This window comes from Megalobrama amblycephala, linkage group LG2 (genome assembly GCF_018812025.1).
Source record: "Megalobrama amblycephala isolate DHTTF-2021 linkage group LG2, ASM1881202v1, whole genome shotgun sequence".
NCBI lineage: Eukaryota > Metazoa > Chordata > Actinopteri > Cypriniformes > Xenocyprididae > Megalobrama > Megalobrama amblycephala.
In genome coordinates this window covers 48,957,395-48,980,895 of record NC_063045.1, presented here as the reverse complement: position 1 = coordinate 48,980,895, position 23,501 = coordinate 48,957,395, and the positions used below count along the sequence as shown (strand labels likewise).

Below are 23,501 nucleotides of genomic sequence, written 5' to 3'. Positions count from 1 at the left end.
GCTGCTGCTCCCCGCTCCCTTTCCAGAAGAGGGCGGAGCTTTAACAGCTCACACTTCGGTTGCTCAACAACAACAAAGCTGGAGAATCTCACGCAGCCAAAATGACGATTGTCAGTAATGGTGTTCAGCCTTATGTTGTTCAAACTGGAGTCGGACACTGATGGAGAGACTCAGGAAGAAATTACAACTTTTAGAATTCAACTGGATGTTTCTAAACGGTTAGTGGATAAATGTGCTGGCCTTTGCAAATAAACATATCGTTTTTAATGTCTTGTCTTTACAGAAAACGTCTAGCTGTTTTTCAAGACAATCACCTTTTACAGTGATCTTTACAAATGTGTGGTTATACAGTATACTGTATACTGTAAATAAGGATTAAAATAGATGACAGACATATGGTCTCTCTAAGACAGTGGTTCTCAACCTTTTTTGGGCCAACACCCCCCTGTCCATTATCCAGGTCCTTTACCGCCCCCCAAACACCATTAGCCTACATCATGAATCCATTTTCCAAACCGTGTTTTTGTCTTATCCTGAATCACTATGACACACCTATAATAAGAGTTTATATATTATATTTATATTGGGACTATTAGACTGGTTCGAGTCAGCACCGCTGCGGAGTACAATACAAGACGCCTGCAATTTTGATTATTTACCGCTAGAGCTCCAAAAGTTACGGACTGCAGCTTTCATAGTTAAAAAGCATGTCACTGAAAGCCAAATAACAGATTTGATTTAACTGAACAGTGGCAGGCAGCCTGGACAAGCGGGAACCGGAACCTCCGAAATCTGATCCGGCACCTCATTTGGGGGATCCCCCTCTCATATAACACCAAAAGTGGTCCATGCCGGGTTTTGTGTTTTCCAACACATAAGCAACATTTAAAGCAGTGGTTGTCAAACTTTTTTTAAAGAATGACCTTTTTTTTTTTTTAATTGAGTCAAGCATAAGAATACTAAAATATATAATATACATATACAGAACAAGAATAAAAACTTGTAAGTAGCTATAAACAAGCCCAAACGAATTAATTTGAAGCGAAACTGAAAGTAAAAACCGGTGTTTTCAAGCAGCCTCTCGTTCGGCACAAATTCAAATGTTTCCATATTAGCAATGTATTTGGATGCAGAACTTTTATTTATTGTGTCAAATAGGATTTGTACTTCACTCCCGTTTCAGTATCAATGAAAAAAATCATCCTCTTCAAATGAGCAAAAATGTCTTTGGCAGAACCAGTTTCAGCAGTGGTCACGCTCAACGGCACAGATAGGATACTACGGAGTATGTACGAGCAGTGTAATTTTTTAAATGTTTGGCTGATGGTATTTTATTTTGATAATGAACAGTCTGCGATGTCAAGTTTGCAATGAATATGTTGAGTGCGCACGCGAGGCGCCGGCGCAACTGTTTTCTTATACCAGCAGAAACAACTTAAATACTCCGTAATTTACAGATATGAGTAAGACATTATTCGATACTGCGAAGTTTACTTTTATACACTCACACTAAAAACAGAACATGTGATTTTGCAAAATAAAGAAAACAGGATGCGCTTTTTGCCATCTCGGTTTCCTTTCCTTGAACTTGTTTGTGGAGCGCCGCGCCTCACAAAAATGAATCAAACTCAGCAGTATACTATTGGGCACAGTTTTTTCTTTCGCTTTGTTAATCAATTAAGTCAAATATATTTTGTTTATTTATTCATTTTAGACTATGCTTTTATGAAAATGCCAACCCATTTTTTAAGTCTCGTGACACAGGGTTTGAAAACCTGTGATATAAAGAATACATATAAATTACATAATTACATAAATTATAGACATATAAACTTCGATGACGATGTTTTCTGAAACTTAAGCATGCAAGTCGCATGTTTTGCATTATGAAGGGAACTTGTGACTACAGAGAGAGCTATTTGTGTTATTGGATATCGTTTTATTGAAATGCTGTGAGGAGACGCAGAAGAAGTGATGAAATACTGGTTAAACGCGTATACACTGGTCTCCACATGAACGTGCTTGCGCACAAAATAACTACGAGTTTAAACATCTGATTTCTATGTCGAGGGCTGTTTGTCAGACTTTGTTGGGCCTAATACATAATGCCATGGTGTTTTACGCACAAATGGTCACTACACACCATGAGTATGCCAATGGTTTCCATCACCTAAACGCGCAGTTGAACTAACGCAAAACTCAAGATAATCTGCGTCTGCCTATTGAATTTCTTTGATAATTCTGGACAGTAAAAACGACCATAGGCTGCTATACGGTCATTTCAGCACTAATGTGTGCACTTAGGATTTATTACGCATTTAGGAGAGTATTTCAAGTAGCTGCTTACATTAATCTTACTTTGGAAAAAAATAAATAAATGCAATCATGATTTTTCATAAATTATGTTATAATTATAGGCTTAAATACCTTGGTATCAGCTTAATGTTATCATCAATGGTATAATTAATTCAATTCAAATTTATTTGGTTTGTCATGATTAATTTGTGTCCATAATAAGTAAAATAAAAAAAAATTAAAAAAATCTTCTAACAAGAATAAACACATATGAACTATTATGAATAAATGAATAAACATATGAATAAAAATTATTAAATTATTAATGTATTATTAATTATTTTTAACTAGCCTATCTTGAAATTATCCAAGCAGTGTTTTGCGCTCAGATGTGATGGCGAAATTACCTAAATGTGATTACAGAATATATTTAAATTAATTATCCATCAAATTGTCATTTTCTCCTTACAGTCTTGCGAGTTAACAATAATGCCCAGTAAATTACTTTGTGAACAAAGAAATCATTTTGGCATTAGGCATTAAAAATTTAAAAGTTTTACCTTACAAATAGAATTTAGTTTCATTCATTTTAAAATTCGTCACCGGAGTGAATGGGAACATGATTTATTGAAAATATTTGAAAATACAAGTGGTACAAGTCAGTACTTTTTTAATGGCTTGTCAACTTTCCATTCCTCCGCTGTGTGGTTCTAGTCAGCGCTGGATTCAAGCCACCACCGGATTGTTGTCAGCGCGAAACACATTTTTGTGCACTTGAATTCATGTCAGCGCTTGAGCGCTGGTCTATGACTTGAAAAATAATCGTTGCAAAAGAAACGATACATAGCCTAGCTTACATGTTGCGTTAAACTGGAGGATTTTAGAATGTTGTAGGCAATTCTTTTGCAAGTAATTACACGTTTAATCTTGTCTTGCCTGGATCTTTGGTGTAAACACGTGAACGCCCCCCAAGAACACCTGAACGCCCCCCTTTTAAAAATCTTGCTTCCAACGCCCCCCGTTGTTCTCTGAACGCCCCCTGGGGGGCGGTACCGCCCCCGTTGAGAAACACTACTCTAAGACAACAATAGCTTTAGCCACATTTGTTGTGGAACTGGCACATCTACTGAAATGACGATTTGCACAAAAATAATAAAAAATAAACAGTGTGACACTTTTTCTGGAGGATCACGAACAGTTGGTACAGATCCATTGGTACATCCAAAAACAGAACATTTGTAATGTTTATGTGGTGCAGACATTACTGTATATCAATTGGTGCTAAAGCGAGGATATAAACATGGCGGACTATGTGTGGCACACTCAGAGCGGGATCTATGTTAAAAGATACATTTGGAACAGCGTATTTTCAGACACTGCTTCTGATTTATTGATTGTATGATTCACTGATTTATTTACTGATTTATATGATTGTAAAAAAGGAGTGGATGGAATTTTGCTATTATAGGCTGGTTGTTACATACACTGTGGACATACATACATCATCCCATCCAGATGAGATGAAGGACCTGCATCTAGACATGACGATAATGCAGCCCTGACTTTTCAACTAAACTATCCCCTGTGAAGGCCCATTTCCCTTTCCTTTCCCTATGTATAGATAAAACGTTATCAAAATTATTCCAGTTCGCACAGATCCGCGCAAACAACAAATTTTTCTATATTATGCGGACCAGACAAGTAATTTGGCAAATATCACTTTTTTAAAAAAGACCAAGCTTCTGCGCACATACACACTCAAACACGCAAACCTATAGACTAAACACGTAAATGAACGGCAAGAATGCATTAAAGGTATTCGGTTTTCAGTAGGAAAGGTGTCATTTAAGCAGCCCCTAAAATAATAATTAACAATTTTTACAACGGAAGTGATTCAATCAAAAAGAAAAGAATTTTCCTATTGTCACTGTGAAGCTGCTTAAAAGGGATAGTTCACCCAAAAATGAAAATTTGATGTTTATCTGCTTACCCCCAGCGCATCCAAGATGTAGATGACTTTGTTTCTTCAGTAGAACACAAATGATGATTTTTAACTCCAACTGTTGCCGTCTGTCAGCCGAATAATGGGAGTGAATGGGAACTTGGATCAATAAGAGTCGAAAAACCTTGCATAGACAAATCCAAATTAAACCCTGCGGCTCGTGACGACGGATTGATGTCCTAAGACACGAAACGATCGGTTTGTGCGAGAAACCGAACAGTATTTATATCATTTTTTACCTCTAAAACACCACTATGTCCAACTGCGTTCAGCATTCGCTTGGTGAGGTCTGATCGCGCTTTGACAACGACAGTGATGTCTAGCACTCATTGAAGTATATGCACGAGACATCACTCCCATTATTCGGCTGACAGACGGCAACGGTTGGAGTTAAATATCATCATTTGTGTTCTACTGAAGAAACAAAGTCACCTACATCTTGGATGCACTGGGGGTAAGCAGATAAATATCAAATTTTCATTTTTCGGTGAACTATCCCTTTAAACAATATGTATTGTGAAAAGTGCTATATAAATGAAGATGACTTGACATCTGTGTTCAAACACCACATAAAAGTGAATTTCTCTTTAACTTAGCAAATGACTGTATTTATAAATAGGTAGCCTAATTGAATCATTTACTCATCTGATTCATTCAAATACGCTGATTCTCAGATGGGGGTCTCCCTTGGTTGAAATCGGCTAAGGATAAATACCAGTTTAAGCCGACAGTGGAAATGCAGCCAATAATTTATGACTGGCATCAGTGGCGGAGCCAGGATTTTTTCATAGGGGTGGCCAGGCAGGGGCCAGCAACCAGTCTGGGGTGGCACAGAAATATTCATTATTTCAACATAAAAATGAGTCTGACTATAATGTACTGGACTGACTACAACACAACTGGAAGGAATTAGATCATGGAATGCTATGTGAATTTGACTTTTTTTATCATTCCTCACTTACAGGCATATTAAAGGTTCTCTAAGCGATCCTGGGTGGAGTAACTTCCTGTTGACGTTAAGTGTTGTCAAACAAAACAGAGGTTAGCTAGACCCTCCCTCCCTCCTCCTCCTCCCCCTCCCCTCCGTGCTTCCTGAAATAGTCATAAACGCGCATTTAAAATCATTCTTGTCGGTTATTGGCTGGAGCATGTTTATTATGATTCGTGGTCCAGGCTGCACCAGTTTGTTTTTGTTGCCGTTTTCAGAGCTTGTGGCGACTACAGAGACCGTGTATTTTTACAGTGTGTTCAGGGGACAGGCAGCTATCGGATAGTGAGGATATGTTTGCTTTATGTGACAAAAAAATGTTTTGGCCTAAAAACGCGTGACATCACTTAGAACACCTTTAATAAAGGGGCTCACTCTATAGCTGAATTTTTTCAGTCAGTTCTGGTTCTCAAAACCCCCAATAGCTTGTTCTCCATTGTTGAGACATGCAGATAACTACATACTGTAGTTCAAAGATTATTCAACCTTCATCGAATTTTATGTATAATCAATGAAGTTCAACAATTCTGAGTTTGTCTGTTTCAAAAACTAACCAAAAAAAGTAAACACTAAATATTTAACTTTCTATATTGTCAAAATAAATAATTGCAACAGTCATACGTAAATTAAACTCAGTACAAAGAAAAAAAAATGTTCTCTTTTGAATTCCCATTTGCTGATGCAGAAGTCAACAGCACATAAATGGCAGAATGGAAAATTAATTATGCATTTAAATGTGATAAATTTTTGTTTGTACTTTATAAATTAACGCAAAATTAGCATCTTCTAGTACAAACGCACAGTTTTCACATTTATTTATGCATTAAAAAATTACATATCAGCTTGTGCCTTATATTGTGATTTCACATAGCAGAATATTTTAGTCGCATATATATTTAGCGCTTGATTGAAAAGTGCGCGATCTTGCAACCCACCGGTTGAGAAACATTTACGTAAGCTATATATAATGTTCGCCATTCACTGTTGTTCTGCTGAAGCTCATTCGGCAGCTGTATCATTTCCGCACGTGTCTGATTTGTGCCTGGCGCTGAGGCGAAGTTGGAGTGTGCGTCTGAAAACACCCCCTGGCTCCGCCCCTGACTGGCATATAACTGAACAAATCAAACGAATGTAAATGGGTTAAGGCAGGCAATGTACTGTGCGGGTCCTATAGGTTGGAGCCCAGTCAGGCTCCAACCTAAAAGTTGTAAAAGTTTGTAGAGTCTGTAAAACCACTCACTGCTTTTCACAATGTTTACACACAAAACAAAACTGTCACTTCTCCTGTGAGTATTACAACATGCAAGTGTTTTGCAGTTGACATTGATTGAACAACTAGGGTCCTATGGATTGTCCCACTGTGTCCATTTTGTGTGGTTGATGAAGCGTCAACTTTAAAGTGCACGTGAACTGTAGGTTCGACCAACTGTACTTCAGTATTGTGACGTATTTTCCAAAGTGAAATCCTCAAATCGGGTCTCTATCTACTATCAGTTAATGATTAAACTAAGTATATATGAACAATATTAATTTAAATGTATAGGCCACTATATAGTGCATAATAAAACAAACTGAATGTTTCTTTCACTAGATAAACTGAAAATTAATAATATTAATAATTAATAATTAATAAAATGAATAGCCTATTAAGTGAATACATTAATTACATTAAAGATGATTGTGAATACGTAGGGCAAGTGCAAATGTGCAAACGCGACTTCTACCAAAGGGGAAATTGAAAGTTCTTGTTTCCTTTAATTTATTTTCAAGATCTGAGGTGAATATCCATTGTTGCTTTCAGTATGGCTATCTAAAGGTCACGCAAATGATATTCAAACTCACATTAAATTCTTTTAACATTAAATAAAGCACATAATCAGTACATAGTCCATTTTACATGTTCTTGACCTAACAGCCATAATAGGTCTGTTAAACAGCACTTGGAATTAATTTAACCCACTATGAGAGTCTCATCAAACAAATCAATATGCAGTATAAATAAGAGTGAATTGAAAAAATACTTACCATTAATGGAACTTCTGGTGCTGTTTTGCATAGTGCTTTGTTGTCGATTCACATCCAGATCACTCCACAATTATTCTTCTGTCCATTTGGACTGTAAAGATCCATAATTTTTTTTCTTTTAGCTTTTTCACCTTTGTTAAAAAAAAATTCTGAAAACAGACAGTAGCTATGTAGTTTTCAACCGACTTTTTAAGAACTTCAGCTCCCAAATCCACCTGTATTTCTGAATAAATCAAAACCTTTTTTTTTTAATTTGTTACTTTGTGGACAGTGATATTGTTTAATAATAATATTTATGATATGAATAAACTTTTAATTGTACTGTAATCATTATTAGGCTTTCTGAAGCTTTAAGATAAATACTTTTATTATCTTTTATCATTTTTTTTTTTTTTTTTTTTCATCATAGCTTGTGGAGAATGCTCCTGCCGATTCTTCCTAAATTCTGTAGGGAGATTGAAGGGTTGATCCATGAATGAAAGTCCCAAGCGTAGGAGAATGATCTTATATAAATGTATCTGATGGCTGATAGAGTAATGATCCTGTGGCAGGTTTGGGAGAAGGTATAGTGTATAATGTGTTTCCTCTGTTTCTGTCTAATGACTGACTCGTTTATTTTCATTATTAATTTCATTTTAAAATGTCATCTAAGAATTTGTTTATGTTCAATATGTTCACTGTGACCAGATATGAAATCATTATATGAATATTCTCTGTTAACGTGTGCATTTCTTAAACAGGTCTTCATCACAATTGACACAAAAAGCCAGACAGCAGCTATCATGAGCTCCACGCAGTCAAACTCCTCTGCAAATGTGACCTTTGTTCGTCCTGCAACATTTTTCATCAACGGCTTTTATAATGTTCCACATGCAAAATATTATTATGTGTTCTTGTCTTTGGTGTATGTTGTGACTGTTTTAGGGAATTCATTTATCATGTGTACCATTTATTTGGCCCGCAGACTTCACACAGTAAAATACATTGCTGTTTTCCATTTGGCCCTTTCTGATCTGTGTGGAAGCTCGGCTTTGATTCCAAAAGTCATAGACGCGTTTTTATTTGGCCACCAGGACATTTCATATGAAGCATGTTTGGAAAATATGTTTTTTGTCCTTCATTTCATGAATCTGCAGTCTTTGACACTAGTTGTCTTGGCTTATGACAGACTGGTTGCTATTTGTTTTCCTCTACGGTATCATGCCATTGTAACCAAAACAGCCATGTTTCTGATCATAGGTGTTATGTGGAGTTTTTCTGTGACTTTTTTTTCTATTCTTGTAAGTTTGGTCAATAGGCTTTCTTTTTGTAGATCTAATGTGATTGATACTTACTACTGTGATTTTGCCCCTATCTATAGACTAGGTTGTAATGATAATTCTGTGCATTTTTTGATGGGAGCACTTTGTTTTGGTCTCCTGATTTGTACACCGCCGATACTGATCTTCATATCATATTTCTGCATTGCTCTGGCTTTACTTAAGATTGCTCATAGTGTTGATCGAATCAAAGCCATGAAAACCTGCACCTCACATCTCATGTTGGTGGCAATTTTTTATCTCCCAATTTTAAGCAATAATATTGCATCTCTCATAACACCTATCCATCCAAATGCCCGGATAATTAACAATTCTCTCACTCAGACAATACCACCTATGCTGAATCCCATCATATACACTCTAAAGACAGAGGAGGTCATGCAATCCATAAAAGAATTGTACAAACGAAGCAGGGTGTATGCTACTATGGAAAGAATGAAAAGTGGGAGAAATTAAAAAAATAAAAATAAAAATAAACTATTATCTTGAATGAAACTCTGTCCTTCTTTGCTATAAGTAAACATGTTATTAGTTATATTGCTATTTTAGAACATTTAACAAATACTTACTTAACAGAATATTTCGACTTGGTGTGTATTTTTGGTAAAAGAAGCTCTCTGACTTGTGATATTGTGATTATACTGTATGTATAATGCATGTGTTTGTGTTCCCCAACCCTGTTATTGGAGGCACACCAACAGTGCACATTTGGGATTTCTCCCTTATCTGAGCCCTAGTGTTTGATTAGGAAGAGTCAGAAAATGTGTAGTGTTGGTGTGCCAACAGGAGCAGGGTTGAGAAACACTGTGTTACAGGATATATTTCAAAATTCCAATGTTTATGTTCAATATGTTTATGGTTTCTTTATGCAATCACTTACTATCACTGTATGTCACACTTACAATCACACTTTTCTGTGCTATATTACACATGTATGTGTTTGTTTACCAATTTTTTTGACACCACTTGATATGAGACTATTTTTTTTTCCGGTCCTTTATTCGGTAACACTTTATAATAACTCATGCTATGAATCTTTAGTTAACCATTAGTAAATAGTCAATTTATCATTTATAAAGCTTTTATAGACATTAGTAAGCTGTTTATAACTACAGCTATAAATGCTTTATTCTTGATTTATAAGCATATCTATAATGTGTTTTAATAATTTTATTTTTATACTTTATTAATGATCAATTTATCATTTCTAAACCAGTTGTTTAGGAGTTGTCAGTGGTTCATAAGATCATTTAAAATGTGTAAGTAAATGATTATTAAACTATTTAAATGTACATTTTATACATCTTATTTAGACATGGTAATAGTTAGTGTGTTTATAAATGCTTTATTAACACATATTCATACTGTATTTCATGATAAATTCAGGTAGATATAAAACATGTAGTAGCTGTCAGTTAACTATTTTTGTGAGCTCATCTGTGAGGAGTAGGCTATTTATGCCTCGCAAAGCTTTTACAAAGGAGATTTAAATTGATCTTCTAAACAGAAAAAGGAAACAAAAACAACACAGAGTGATACAAAACATTTATTTCCCCAAAAAAAAAATATATGAAATTGAACTGTACACTTGATATAACATGAAAAATAAACCTCTTGTAATGGGTAGGCCGTGTGTAGAAACCAGACATGGGGACTTGTGACTTGGTGACTTGGTCTCGAGTCGACTCGAGTCGCTATTTTTATGACTTGTGACTTGACTTGACAAAAAATAAAATACTTGAGACTTGATTCGGACTTGGAAGTTAAAGACTCGGGACTTGACTTGACTTGACTTGAGACACGATGACTTCAATGACTTGAATGTTAATCACATCATGTTTTCAGTTTGAATATAAAATATATAAATTATTTTAAAAAATAAAGTTGATTACTCAGCTGGAGCGCAGGCTGAGAATAGCGTTGTCGCGGCGCCAGCCGATTTTGCCGGGGCTTCAGCCCCGAATGTTTTGAGTCTAACCCCGAATGTAATGACTGTCACTGAGCATATGAAACTGGACAATAGCCTATGTAAACCCCAGAAATCATAAGTTGCTTTATTTCATTGTGCTTTGGCTTCGCATATACTGCATATAGGCATCCATACACCGGCAGCGCTTTCTCTCTCTTCTCTCCAACAGCGCGTTCACGCACACCGCAGCTGAACACAGACACGCCTCCTTTCACTCACTCAGCGCAGCGGCAGGCCTCGAGACTCTCGTTCGGTCCGGTTGAAGGGTTTTTGTTATATGAACAGCTGATATTACAACTTTAGCACATTTGTCAGCTAAACATTCATTCAGTGTTTCCCAATGACCCTGTGCCACCGCCACCGTTTCATCATAAACCGAAAATTTAAAACATAGGCCTACAAAGCTTAAATGGTCTCTAAGTTGTATTTTACCAACGAACTAAAATTGAAACCGTGATATGCCAAATACAGTGCCAAATAATGTACATTTACTGAACAACAATACTACAAGAAAAGCACCTTTCATGTCAGTAAAGCTGTTAACAGAAAATTAAAATGTCATTGGACAAATATTGATTTGGGCTAAGGCCCGGATGTTTACACTGTCTGGCTCCGCCCTGGCGCTAGGGCTGGGCTAAGGGGGCTTAAGCCCCGAATGTTTATAGTAAAGCCTCGAATATTTTGTTACCTTGTCTTTCTCATAGAGCAAAACAATTAATCAGAAAAACAAATGTGAATAAGACTACAGCTGACGCGATTACCTAATCATGAAAAGTGCATATTACAGTTTTATACATATATATTTTCCCTTTGCATTAAAGGTACTCATGATGTGCTTTTGCAGCATTGAGCATTGTAGCCAATCACAGACATGTCTGTTGAACGCATTGGCCAATCAGAGACGTGCAAATGAGTCGCTGTGCTGAAGATGTGTTTTGCGCGAGCTCACCGAGTTCTACACTTTCACAAACCTGTCATTATTATTGGCAATAAACTTAAGATGCAAATAAGAGATTCACTGCAAAATATTTGATATTCTTGATGCTGCTGATGCACTCCATTAGGACTATGCACCGCTCTGTTTGTTGTTAGGAAGACTAAAAGTTCAGCGGTCTAGCTCATCATTGTCAAAATGATTAAATAAGTGAACGAATGCCTGGTAAAATGTAAGTAGATAAACATTTAACATTTTTATTTCTTTATTACATTTTGCCTTTTTGAATTGAAAAATGCTACAGTGTTCTAATTTAGAGACAATGCATGCATAATTAAAAATAAAATATTAGTTGCAAATAGTTAAAATTATTTCACTACTACAATAAGCCTTTCTTAAAATAATTTTATGAAGTTACAATTTTTTTTGATTCCATGATGTATTTTACTGAACATGAGTATTAACAATGCAAATCCAAATTATTTTAATTTACTGACAGTTACTTATATCTTGTCTTTTCACTTTATTAAGATCAGATTCTGCAGGTAAAATTACAATAATAAGGTGACTTGACCTACTACAGGACTTGACTTGACTTGACCAAGAAAAAAATACTTGGGACTTACTTGAGACTTGAAGGTTAAGACTTGAGACTTACTTGAGACTTGCACATGTGTGACTTGGTCCCATCTCTGGTAGAAACTCGCACCAAGAAGAAGATAAGTCTTTAGGTAATCCAATGGCTAAATACAGAAGAAGGCAGGAACACAACACAACACGTATACAATACAAGACCCGACAATGAACTGAGGAAAACCAGGAATTTCAATAGAGGGTATGCACGTGACATCACCGTCGACCGTTATGACTGTACAAGTTTTAGGGCTGGACAATATGACGATATAAATAATATTGATATAAGTGATTACTCGGATTTAAACCTACCTATATTGTAGTTTTATCAAATATTCACAGGCAGATTCGCTTTATGTATTTACCCGGCGTCGAAATCAGGCGTTTTACTTGTGTTTTCGCAGTTTCCCCTATTAAAGGTGCCATAGAATTGAAAATGTAATTTACCTTGGCATAGTTGAATAACAAGAGTTCAGTACATGGAAATAACATACAGTGAGTCTCAAACACCATTGTTTCCTCCTTCTTATGTAAATCTCATTTGTTTAAAAGACCTCTGAAGAACAGGCCAATCTCAACATAACAGCGACTGTTACGTAACAGTCGGGATCATTAATATATACGTCCCCAATATTTACATATGCCAGCCCATGTTCAAGGCATTAGACAAGGGCAGGCAGTATTAACGTCTGGATGTGCACAGCTGAATCATCAGACTAGGTAAGCAAGCAAAGGACAATAGCGAAAAATGGCAGATGGAGCAATAATAACTGACATGATCCATGATAACATGAGATTTTTTGTGGTATTTGTAAATTGTCTTTCTAAATGTTTCGTTAGCATGTTGCTAATGTACTGTTTAGTGTGGTTAAAGTTACCATCGTTTCTTACTGTATTCACGGAGACAAGAGCCATCGCTATTTTCATTTTTAAACGCTTGCAGTCTGTATAAATCATAAACACAACTTCATTCTTTATAAATCTCTCCAACAGTGTGTAATGTTAGCTTTAGCACGTTAGCCATGGAGCATAGCCTCAAATTCATTCAGAATCAAATGTAAACATCCAAATAAATACTGTACTTACATGATCTGATGCATGCATGCAGCATGCATGACGAACATTTTGTAAAGATCCATTTTGAAGGTTATATTTGCTGTGTAAACTTTATTTATGCAATGTATTATAGAGTCACGAACTCGGGGGTGGGGAGCGCGAGGATTTAAAGGGGAAGCAGGCTGAATTGGAGCATATTTAATGATGCCCCAAAATAGGCAGTTACAAAAATGTATATAAAAAAAAAATCTATGGGGTATTTTGAGCTGAAACTTCACAGACACATTCAGTGGACACCTTAGACTTATATAACATCTTGTGAAAAAGCATTCTAGGGCACCTTTAAATCCAGTCACGCAGCAGGTTCTTTTACCACTCAGTCCAGCTGAGGGAGTTGGTTCTGGTGGGAAAGTGACGTCGATGCATACCCTCTATACACAGACGATTAATTCAAATGATAGACAGCTGTGATGTTTAGGTTAGTGTCCATGGTGACAGACTGTGGCAAGAAAATAGAACAAAGGAACACATGTGATCAATAGCTGTTTCCATCAACCTATTTTTATGAGCATTTTGGGATATCGCATTAAAAAAAAACACTGGATGGAAACGCCAAGATGTGCATAAATTCTAAAAATGCGCATAAAAAACTTATACTCTCAAATGAGTAGGATAATTTTTTTATGCTACATGAAAACTACGATGGAAACACTTTTACTGAATAAATTCCTTGATGCGCATCAAAAAAGACGTTACTTTTCAATGTAGCAGCATAAGTTAGTGCCAGTTTATCAGGAAGTGACGTTTTTGTTCTCTTTGGCCACACAGTACCTACCCTGTGAAACCGAAAAATGAGTTATAATGAAAGTTCATTGTATTTAACAGAAAAAAAGTTGTGAACTCAAAATTTGATTGTATTAAGCTGAACTTGATATGATTGAGTTGCAGCAGATTTCTAATTCCCAGCATGCTTTGCGTCAGACTTTATAAGGAAAAGAAATGTTGCAATTAAGTGCAATTAAATTACAAGATTAACACAGGGAGACATAAGTTTATAGTACTCAAACTTATTGGTTTTCAAACTTAAATGGTTTAAAGCAATTTGTTTTCTCAAATGGTTTGAGTTACCGTGACTTATTGGGTTTTCCAGTGCATTTGTTGTTAAGCAAATATCCTTTTATACTGTAGTTATACATCAGTGTTTACATTTATAGCTCAAGATATGGGTCAAGAAATAATGGCAATAGTCCTAAATCCGGGAGAAATAAGGATACATTAAAGGGATAGTTGACCCAAAAATGAAAATTCTGTCATCATTTACTCACCCTCAAGTTGTTCCAAACCTGTATACATTTCTTTGTTCTGCTAAACACAAAGGAAGATATTTTAATGAAAGTTTTTAACCAGGCCTCTTTGGGACACCATATACTTCCATAGCAGGAAAAGAAATACTATGGCAGTCAATGGTGCCCCAGAACTGTTCAGTTACCCACATTCTTCAAAATATCTTCTTTTGTGTTCAACAGAACAAAGAAATTTATACAGGTTTGGAACAACTTGAGGGTGAGTAATTGATGAATTTTCATTTTTGGGTCAACTATCCCTTTAAATATCCTTATCATTACTGTCAGTGCTGAGCTTTGATTGGCTAGATGACAGTTCTAGAGGTGTGGCATTGGTGGAGAGTGTCACAGTCAGTGATAGGCTGAAGAGACTGACACTTCTTTATTCAGTATATAATGCATCAGGGAAAGTCTGCAGCCTGGGCAAACCTCACTAAGATCTTACTGTAAGTATATCATATTCATTATTCAATCTTTTTTTTTTTTTAATTATTATATAAACTGTAAACCTACTTTTCTGCCTGGACAGGATGAAAAAAGCATTTGAACATGATTCAAGAGATCACTGGAAACAGGAATATTTCCTTCCTACCTGCTGGATTCTCTGGTATACCTCACATGAGATACTATTATATATTCCTGTTTATTGCCTACTTTATTTCTTTTCTAGGAAACTCCTGCCTCATGTTTATTATCATTACAGACAAAAATCTTCACACTCCTAAATATATCGCTGTCTTTAACTTATCACTGACAGACATTTGTGAGAGTACCGCTGTGATCCCTCAGCTACTGGATGCAGTTTTGTTTGGGAATCATCTGATCTCATATGGATTGTGCATGTCCAGTATGTTATTTGTTTCAGTACAGTCACTGACTCTCACTATTTTGTCTCTTGACAGATTAGTAGCTATTTGTTTACCACTGATGTATCATGTGACTGTGACCCATAGATCAATGCTTGTTATGATTGGTGCTTCATGGACACTGGCACTGATGCAAACAATCACTGCAGCAGTTTTCATGACTAGACTTTCTTTCTGCAGAGCTAGTGTCATAATCATTTGTTTCTGAAAACGTGGGTCTGTTTTCTTAAGCTATGCCATCATGAGTGTTCTGTTTCAGGTGATCATCATGTTTCCAGTATTTTGTATTATCTTTTCATATACATGTATAGCTGTGACATTGTTCAGAATCACAACCCCACAAGACCGTCAAGGAGCCACAAAAACATGTGCTGCTCATTTAAAATTAGTGGCTGTATTTTATATCTGCCTAACATATTTCTTTCAGGTCTTTGTAAGCATCAACTCTACAGTAATTATTCTTTCTCTGATCACTGCGCTTTCTCCAATGCTTAATTATATAATCAACACATTTATGGCAAATGTGTTTATGGCGTTTGTGAAAAGGCTTGTCAAAAAATGAATCATGTTTTCATCTAAAATACCAACTGTGTTCCAGTTATAGTAATAGCAGCTGTGTAGTTTTTTGTTTTATTTGTATAGAATTCATCTCATCAGAATAATTAAAGTAAATCATTAATTTAATTTATCATTAAAGTAAACAATGTATATTACAGAATGTTATAGAATTACTAAATGTGAATCAGTGTTTGTTTTGTTACTTGAAGCATAAATTGTAAATGCAACATCTTTAATCTTGTGCCAGTCTGATTTTCTAAATCTAAAAATTATTTGTTGTTCAATGTTCTGCCTAATGTTCATTTAATGTTAATGTTCCCATATTGTAATGTTTAGACACTGTACTGTCTTTATTCATTTAAACTGTTTAGGAAGGCTGGTCTATAAAGACAAGGGTTATTCCTTGAATCGTGGTGCCAAGCAACACTGACACATACATTGAAATCATTATTTTGATATTCTGTTAATGAGTGCATATCTAAAAACAGTTCTTTATCACAGGTAACACAACATTCCAGACAACAGGCGACTTGAGCTCCACGCAGTCAAACTCCTCTGCAAATGTGACCTTTGTTCGTCCTGCAACATTTTTCTTAAGTGGCTTTTCTAATATGCCACATGCAAAATACTACTATATGTTCTTGTCTTTGGTGTATGTTGTGACTGTTTTAGGGAATTCATTTATCATGTGTACCATTTATTTGGCCCGCAGACTTCACACAGCCAAATACATTGTTGTTTTTCATCTAGCCCTTTCTGATCTGTGTGGAAGCTCGACTTTGATTCCAAAAGTCATAGACATGTTTTTATTCGAGCACCAGGAGATCTCATATGAAGCATGTTTGATGAATATGTTTTTTGTTTTTCATTTCATGAATCTGCAGTCTTTGACACTACTTGCCTTGGCTTATGACAGACTGATTGCTATTTGTTTTCCTCTACGCTATCATGCCATTGTAACCAAAACAGCCATGTTTCTGATCATAGGTGTTATGTGGACCCTTTCTGTGACTTTTTTTTCTATACTTGTGAGTTTGATCACAAGACTGTCTTTTTGTAGCTCAACTGTTGTCAATAGTTATTTTTGTGATCACGGCCCTCTCTATAGACTAGCTTGTAATGATAATGCCATAAATAGTATCATGGCAAATATTTGCATTGGCATCCTGATTTGCATACCACTGATATTAATAATCATCTCATATGTCTGCATTGCTCTGGCTTTGGTTAAGATTGCTAATGGTGCTGAACGGATTAAAGCCATGAAAACCTGCACCTCACATCTCATGTTGGTGGCGATTTTTTATGTCCCACTTTTAGGTACTAATACTGCAGCTTTAACCACATTCATCCATCCAAACGCACGGATAATTAACAATTCCTTAACTCAGACTATACCACCCATGCTGAATCCCATCATATACACTCTAAAGACAGAGGAGGTCATGCAATCTATAAAACAACTGTACAAACGAAGCAAGGTGAATATACTACAGAAATAAAGGTTAAATGCAAGGAGTGATAAATATCTCCTGGTAATTGATTTTGTTAATTTGCATGAATGAATCTGTACTTGTGTTGACTATGAATATCTGGTTAGATATATTGTATGATGAAAGCATTCAACATATATTTAATTGACCAGAATTGACTGAACTGTGTGTAAAAATAATCTCACAGCCTTCTCATATGTGATAAAAATAAATTACTCAAAATATTTATGAAGTCACAGAATTTAGAATTTGTGTTTTAAGCAGGCCAAAAACTTAATAAAATCACTTCAAATGTTTGTTTGTTGTGCAACAAAGGTTTCTATGCCACACAGCAAAATCATCAGTGGGTAACACTTTAGAATACTGTATCGTACTTACTGCATAACTAATAAGGAATTACTGCAGAATTAATCGGTAGTTCTTCATTAACACTCAAGTAACTACTATTAACTACTAAGGAACATGTGTTAACTAATCAGTATGTCATAGCATTTTTTAATTGTGTTAAGTAACTATTAGTTAATCAGTAACTAATCAATTCAGTCATGCCTCCTGAAGAACTACGATTAAGTAACTACTAATTCAGCTTCAGGAGGAATAACTATTAAGTAACTATTAATAACTATTAAGTAACTATTAATGAACTGTGAAACTCAGTATCAGGTTATGGCCCTTTCTTCTTTACTACTAATGTTAGTTGATTTACTTAGATTTATGCCTACTGTACTGATATATATATATATATATATATATATATATATGCTCTGAAAATATTGTTAAACATTCGTTCATTTGCGCCACTGTATGTTTCTGTCGGTGGGTGCTATACTGTTGCACGTCTTGCATCACATGCAGGTCAAAGTTTGAGCGCACACATGTAATATCTGTGAGTTTTGTAATATCTCCCGTTTTGCAAGAGAAAAGGGACTGGGATTCCAACTGTCAGCAGAGAGGTACATCGCTCTCGCATTATAACAATGCGCTGGCGACACTTAAACTAAACACTGTAGATACCACATTAATGAACTGTAGAATTAGAAGAAAGTTGTTTATTCATTTATGTTTTTTAAACGAATGGTGAATTCTTCGTGTTTTTCCTCGTGCTCGACCATTTCCGTGGATGGCGCTTGAGAGTGTTCATTTTTTTATTCAAGTGTTGTCTGCAACCAGAAAATCAGGATGGATCCGTGACCTGCCAATACCTCAGGTATGTTTATGGCCTTATATATATTTTGTGTCTGTTTTTACTCAAGATATTTCATATTACTATTATAAAGTGATGCCAAATGAGTTCTGTATTTAAGGCAATGATCATTACCACATCATGCTCAAAGAATTACTTCAAACCCACTGATAATTAATAGAGAATTACCACATCATTCTCAAGGAATTACTAAGAACCTGGAACAGTATTCTAAAGTGAAAACAATGGGAACCCATTGATAATTAATAAATAATTACCACATCATTCTCAAGGAACTACTAAGAACCTGGAACAGTATTCTAAAGTGAAAACAATGGGAACCAATTGATAATTAATGAAGAATTACCACATCATTCTCAAGGAATTACTAAGAACCTGGAACAGTATTCTAAAGTGAAAACAATGGGAACCCATTGATAATTAATGAAGAATTACCACATCATTCTCAAGGAATTACTAAGAACCTGGAACAGTATTCTAAAGTGAAAACAATGGGAACCCATTGATAATTAATGAAGAATTACCACATCATTCTCAAGGAATTACTAAGAACCTGGAACAGTATTCTAAAGTGAAAACAATGGGAACCCATTGATAATTAATGAAGAATTACCACATCATTCTCAAGGAATTACTAAGAACCTGGAACAGTATTCTAAAGTGAAAATATCCTTGTGCATAAGTAATAAAGCCTAAAGTAGTACTAACATAAAAAATGTAATTTTACTTTAAAAGATGACACATTTTAAGAACATTTACATTTATTGCAGTGTTAATAACATTTTCAAAAAAAAAAAAAAATCTATTTCCATACAACAAAACAATGAAAAAAGTGAACACTAAAACAAGAAAACAATACCAAAATTTTACATCAGATTACTAGGAACTTACCAAATATAACAACAGAAGACAGCAAATATGTGTATGCCTAAACTTCAGCTTTCAGCCAATGGTTCTCTAATACATCTAATTCATGTTATTTTATTCTGGCAAAGGTCAATAAGCATGACATTCTTCTTTTTTTCCTCGATGATGCTTCGAAGTGGCTCGACACATTGATGTCCTAAGACACGAAACGATCGGTTTTTGTGAGAAACCGAACGGTATTTATACCATTTTTTAACTCTAATACACCACTATGTCCAACTGCCTTCATCCTCCATGTTAATAAGGTCAAATCGCATTCTGATGGTGGAAGTGATCTCTAGCACACGTTGAAGTCAACGCGCGCGACATCGCTTCCGTCATCAAAATGCAATTTGACCTTATTAACATGGAGGATGAAGGAAGTTGGACATAGTGGTGTATTAGAGTTAAAAAAATATATAAATACCGTTCGGTTTCTCACAAAAACCGATCGTTTCGTGTCTTAGGACATCAATGTGTCGTACCACAAGTGTGGGGTGGATCGAAAAACGGTTGCGGATACGGCAGCGATAGCAGAGCTGGAGTATTGTGATGCTGAAGCCTACAAGACATTGCGTGAAAAGTTCCACAGAGGCCAGAAACTGTCAGAGTTTGCCAAACAGTGCAAAGAAATGTGCACAAGGGAGCCACTTCGAAGCATCATCGAGGAAAAAAAGAAGAATGGCATGCTTATTGACCTTTGCCAGAATAAAATAACATGAATTAGATGTATTAGAGAACCATTGGCTGAAAGCTGAAGTTTAGGCATACACATATTTGCTGTCTTCTGTTGTTATATTTGGTAAGTTCCTAGTAATCTGATGTAAAACTTTGATATTGTTTTCTTGTTTTAGTGTTCACTTTTTTCATTGTTTTGTTGTATGAAAATATTTATTTATTTATTTTTTTTTGAAAATGTTATTAACACTGCAATAAATGTAAATGTTCTTAAAATGTGTCATCTTTTAAAGTAAAATGACATTTTTTATGTTAGTACTACTTTAGGCTTTATTACTTATGCACAAGGATATTTTCACTTTAGAATACTGTTCCAGGTTCTTAGTAATTCCTTGAGAATGGTGTGGTAATTATTTATTAATTATCAATGGGTTCCCATTGTTTTCACTTTAGAATACTGTTCCAGGTTCTTAGTAATTCCTTGAGAATGATGTGGTAATTCTTCATTAATTATCAATTGGTTCCCATTGTTTTCACTTTAGAATACTGTTCCAGGTTCTTAGTAGTTCCTTGAGAATGATGTGGTAATTCTTCATTAATTATCAATGGGTTCCCATTGTTTTCACTTTAGAATACTGTTCCAGGTTCTTAGTAATTCCTTGAGAATGATGTGGTAATTCTTCATTAATTATCAATTGGTTCCCATTGTTTTCACTTTAGAATACTGTTCCAGGTTCTTAGTAGTTCCTTGAGAATGATGTGGTAATTCTTCATTAATTATCAATGGGTTCCCATTGTTTTCACTTTAGAATACTGTTCCAGGTTCTTAGTAGTTCCTTGAGAATGATGTGGTAATTCTTCATTAATTATCAATTGGTTCCCATTGTTTTCACTTTAGAATACTGTTCCAGGTTCTTAGTAATTCCTTGAGAATGATGTGGTAATTATTTATTAATTATCAATGGGTTCCCATTGTTTTCACTTTAGAATACTGTTCCAGGTTCTTAGTAGTTCCTTGAGAATGATGTGGTAATTCTTCATTAATTATCAATGGGTTCCCATTGTTTTCACTTTAGAATACTGTTCCAGGTTCTTAGTAATTCCTTGAGAATGATGTGGTAATTCTCTATTAATTATCAGTGGGTTTGAAGTAATTCTTTGAGCATGATGTGGTAATGATCATTGCCTTAAATACAGAACTCATTTGGCATCACTTTATAATAGTAATGTGAAATATCTTGAGTAAAAACAGACACAAAATATATATAAGGCCATAAACATACCTGAGGTATTGGCAGGTCACGGACCCATCCTGATTTTCTGGTTGCAGACAACACTTGAATAAAAAAATGAACACTCTCAAGCGCCATCCACGGAAATGGTCGAGCACGAGGAAAAACACGAAGAATTCACCATTCGTTTAAAAAACATAAATGAATAAACAACTTTCTTCTAATTCTACAGTTCATTAATGTGGTATCTACAGTGTTTAGTTTAAGTGTCGCCAGCGCATTGTTATAATGCGAGAGCGATGTACCTCTCCGCTGACAGTTGGAATCCCAGTCCCTTTTCTCTTGCAAAACGGGAGATATTACAAAACTCACAGATATTACATGTGTGCGCTCAAACTTTGACCTGCATGTGATGCAAGACGTGCAACAGTATAGCACCCACCGACAGAAACATACAGTGGCGCAAATGAACGAATGTTTAACAATATTTGCAGAGCATATATATATATATATATATATATATATATATATATATATATATATATATATATATATATATCAGTACAGTAGGCATAAATCTAAGTAAATCAACTAACATTAGTAGTAAAGAAGAAAGGGCCATAACCTGATACTGAGTTTCACAGTTCATTAATAGTTACTTAATAGTTATTCCTCCTGAAGCTGAATTAGTAGTTACTAAATCGTAGTTCTTCAGGAGGCATGACTGAATTGATTAGTTACTGATTAACTAATAGTTACTTAACACAATTAAAAAACGCTATGACATACTGATTAGTTAACACATATTCCTTAGTAGTTAATAGTAGTTACTTGAGTGTTAATGAAGAACTACCGATTAATTCTGCAGTAATTCCTTATTAGTTATGCAGTAAGTACGATACAGTATTCTAAAGTGTTACCCATCAGTGTTAAATTAACACTGCTGGGGTTAATGCGAGTCCACACTCAGAGTATGAAAAGGTAACACTTAATCATTGAAGCTAAGTACATAATTAAGTGATTAATTAAGTGATGATTGGGCATTAGTGAATACCTGCTGTTAACAATCAGAATCACTGAAGGAAAGAGAAACACAAGAGCTACAACTGACTTCAGCCACAGCCTTATGAAATCAACTGAAGATAAAATATATTAAATATCTCAAGATTTATTGCACAAAGTATAATTTTTTTTTTTTTTTGTTCTGCTGAACACAAAGAAGATATTTTAAAGAATGTTTGTAACCAAACATTTAGGGCATCATTGACATCCATAGTATTTTTTTTTATACTATGGAAATCAATGGGGCCCCACAACTATTTGGACACCCACATTCCCCTTATATATCTCCTTTGTGTTTAGCAGAACAAATAAATTCATACACGTTTGGGACAACTTGAGAATAAGTAAATGATGACAGAAAACTTTATATTTTACATATATTTAAAGCTGCAGTCCATAACTTTTTTTTGGTTAAAAATTATCCAAAATCATTTTGAGCAAGTACATTACCAGCCAGTGTTCAAAAATCTCATTATCTTATCTCGATTCACAATGGTAAGCTTGTAATAATGTTTTATAATAAGAGCGACCTGGTGGATTTCCGCAGGAAACTCGAGCATGCAGCAGTTCGTCTGTGCGTCATTACGTCACGTCCGTAAACAGAAAGGAACGAGTCCTGTCCAGGCTAGTCGGTTTTATAATGTGAGGATGCTACTTGTAGCAGATCATTTATAGCCTGTTCTCACAGCAGCTGAAATAATTAAATTTATCATTTTGATGGTGGATTGTAATCCAGAAAGATCCAAATGACAATCATCAGTGACAACTGGAGATTCACCCCTAGTCAAAAAGCAAAAAACTTTGGACTGTGGAGTGGCTACAGAAATTGAAATCTACAAGTAACGCTAATATATACTAAATACACATAGTCACGCAATGCTTATGTTGTTAACATTAACGATTTGAGAACAAAGTATAACAGTAATAATAATTTCCAT

The 23,501-nt window shown here is 35.2% G+C and overlaps 2 protein-coding genes across 3 annotated transcripts; both read left to right on the top strand.

Annotated features, from left to right (window-relative positions):
* The first annotated feature begins 7,730 nt into the window (after window positions 1–7,730).
* On the top strand, window positions 7,731–9,757 carry LOC125262899 (olfactory receptor 1M1-like). Its single transcript, XM_048181743.1, has 2 exons — window positions 7,731–7,873; window positions 8,051–9,757. The coding sequence occupies exons 1-2, from the start codon at window positions 7,823–7,825 to the stop codon at window positions 9,083–9,085; spliced, it is 1,086 nt and encodes a 361-aa protein (XP_048037700.1). The 5' UTR covers window positions 7,731–7,822; the 3' UTR covers window positions 9,086–9,757.
* Window positions 9,758–14,891: 5,134 nt separating this feature from the next.
* Window positions 14,892–17,785, top strand: LOC125261124 (olfactory receptor 1-like). Of its 2 annotated transcripts, XM_048179721.1 has the most exons (3): window positions 14,892–15,010; window positions 15,094–15,171; window positions 16,490–17,785. In XM_048179721.1, the coding sequence occupies exons 2-3, from the start codon at window positions 15,114–15,116 to the stop codon at window positions 17,488–17,490; spliced, it is 1,059 nt and encodes a 352-aa protein (XP_048035678.1). In that variant the 5' UTR covers window positions 14,892–15,010; window positions 15,094–15,113; the 3' UTR covers window positions 17,491–17,785. The 2 variants fall into 2 exon arrangements, with proteins under 2 accessions (XP_048035678.1, XP_048035687.1); XM_048179730.1 differs by lacking the exon at window positions 14,892–15,010 and having other exon boundaries at window positions 15,084–15,171.
* Window positions 17,786–23,501: the final 5,716 nt, after the last annotated feature.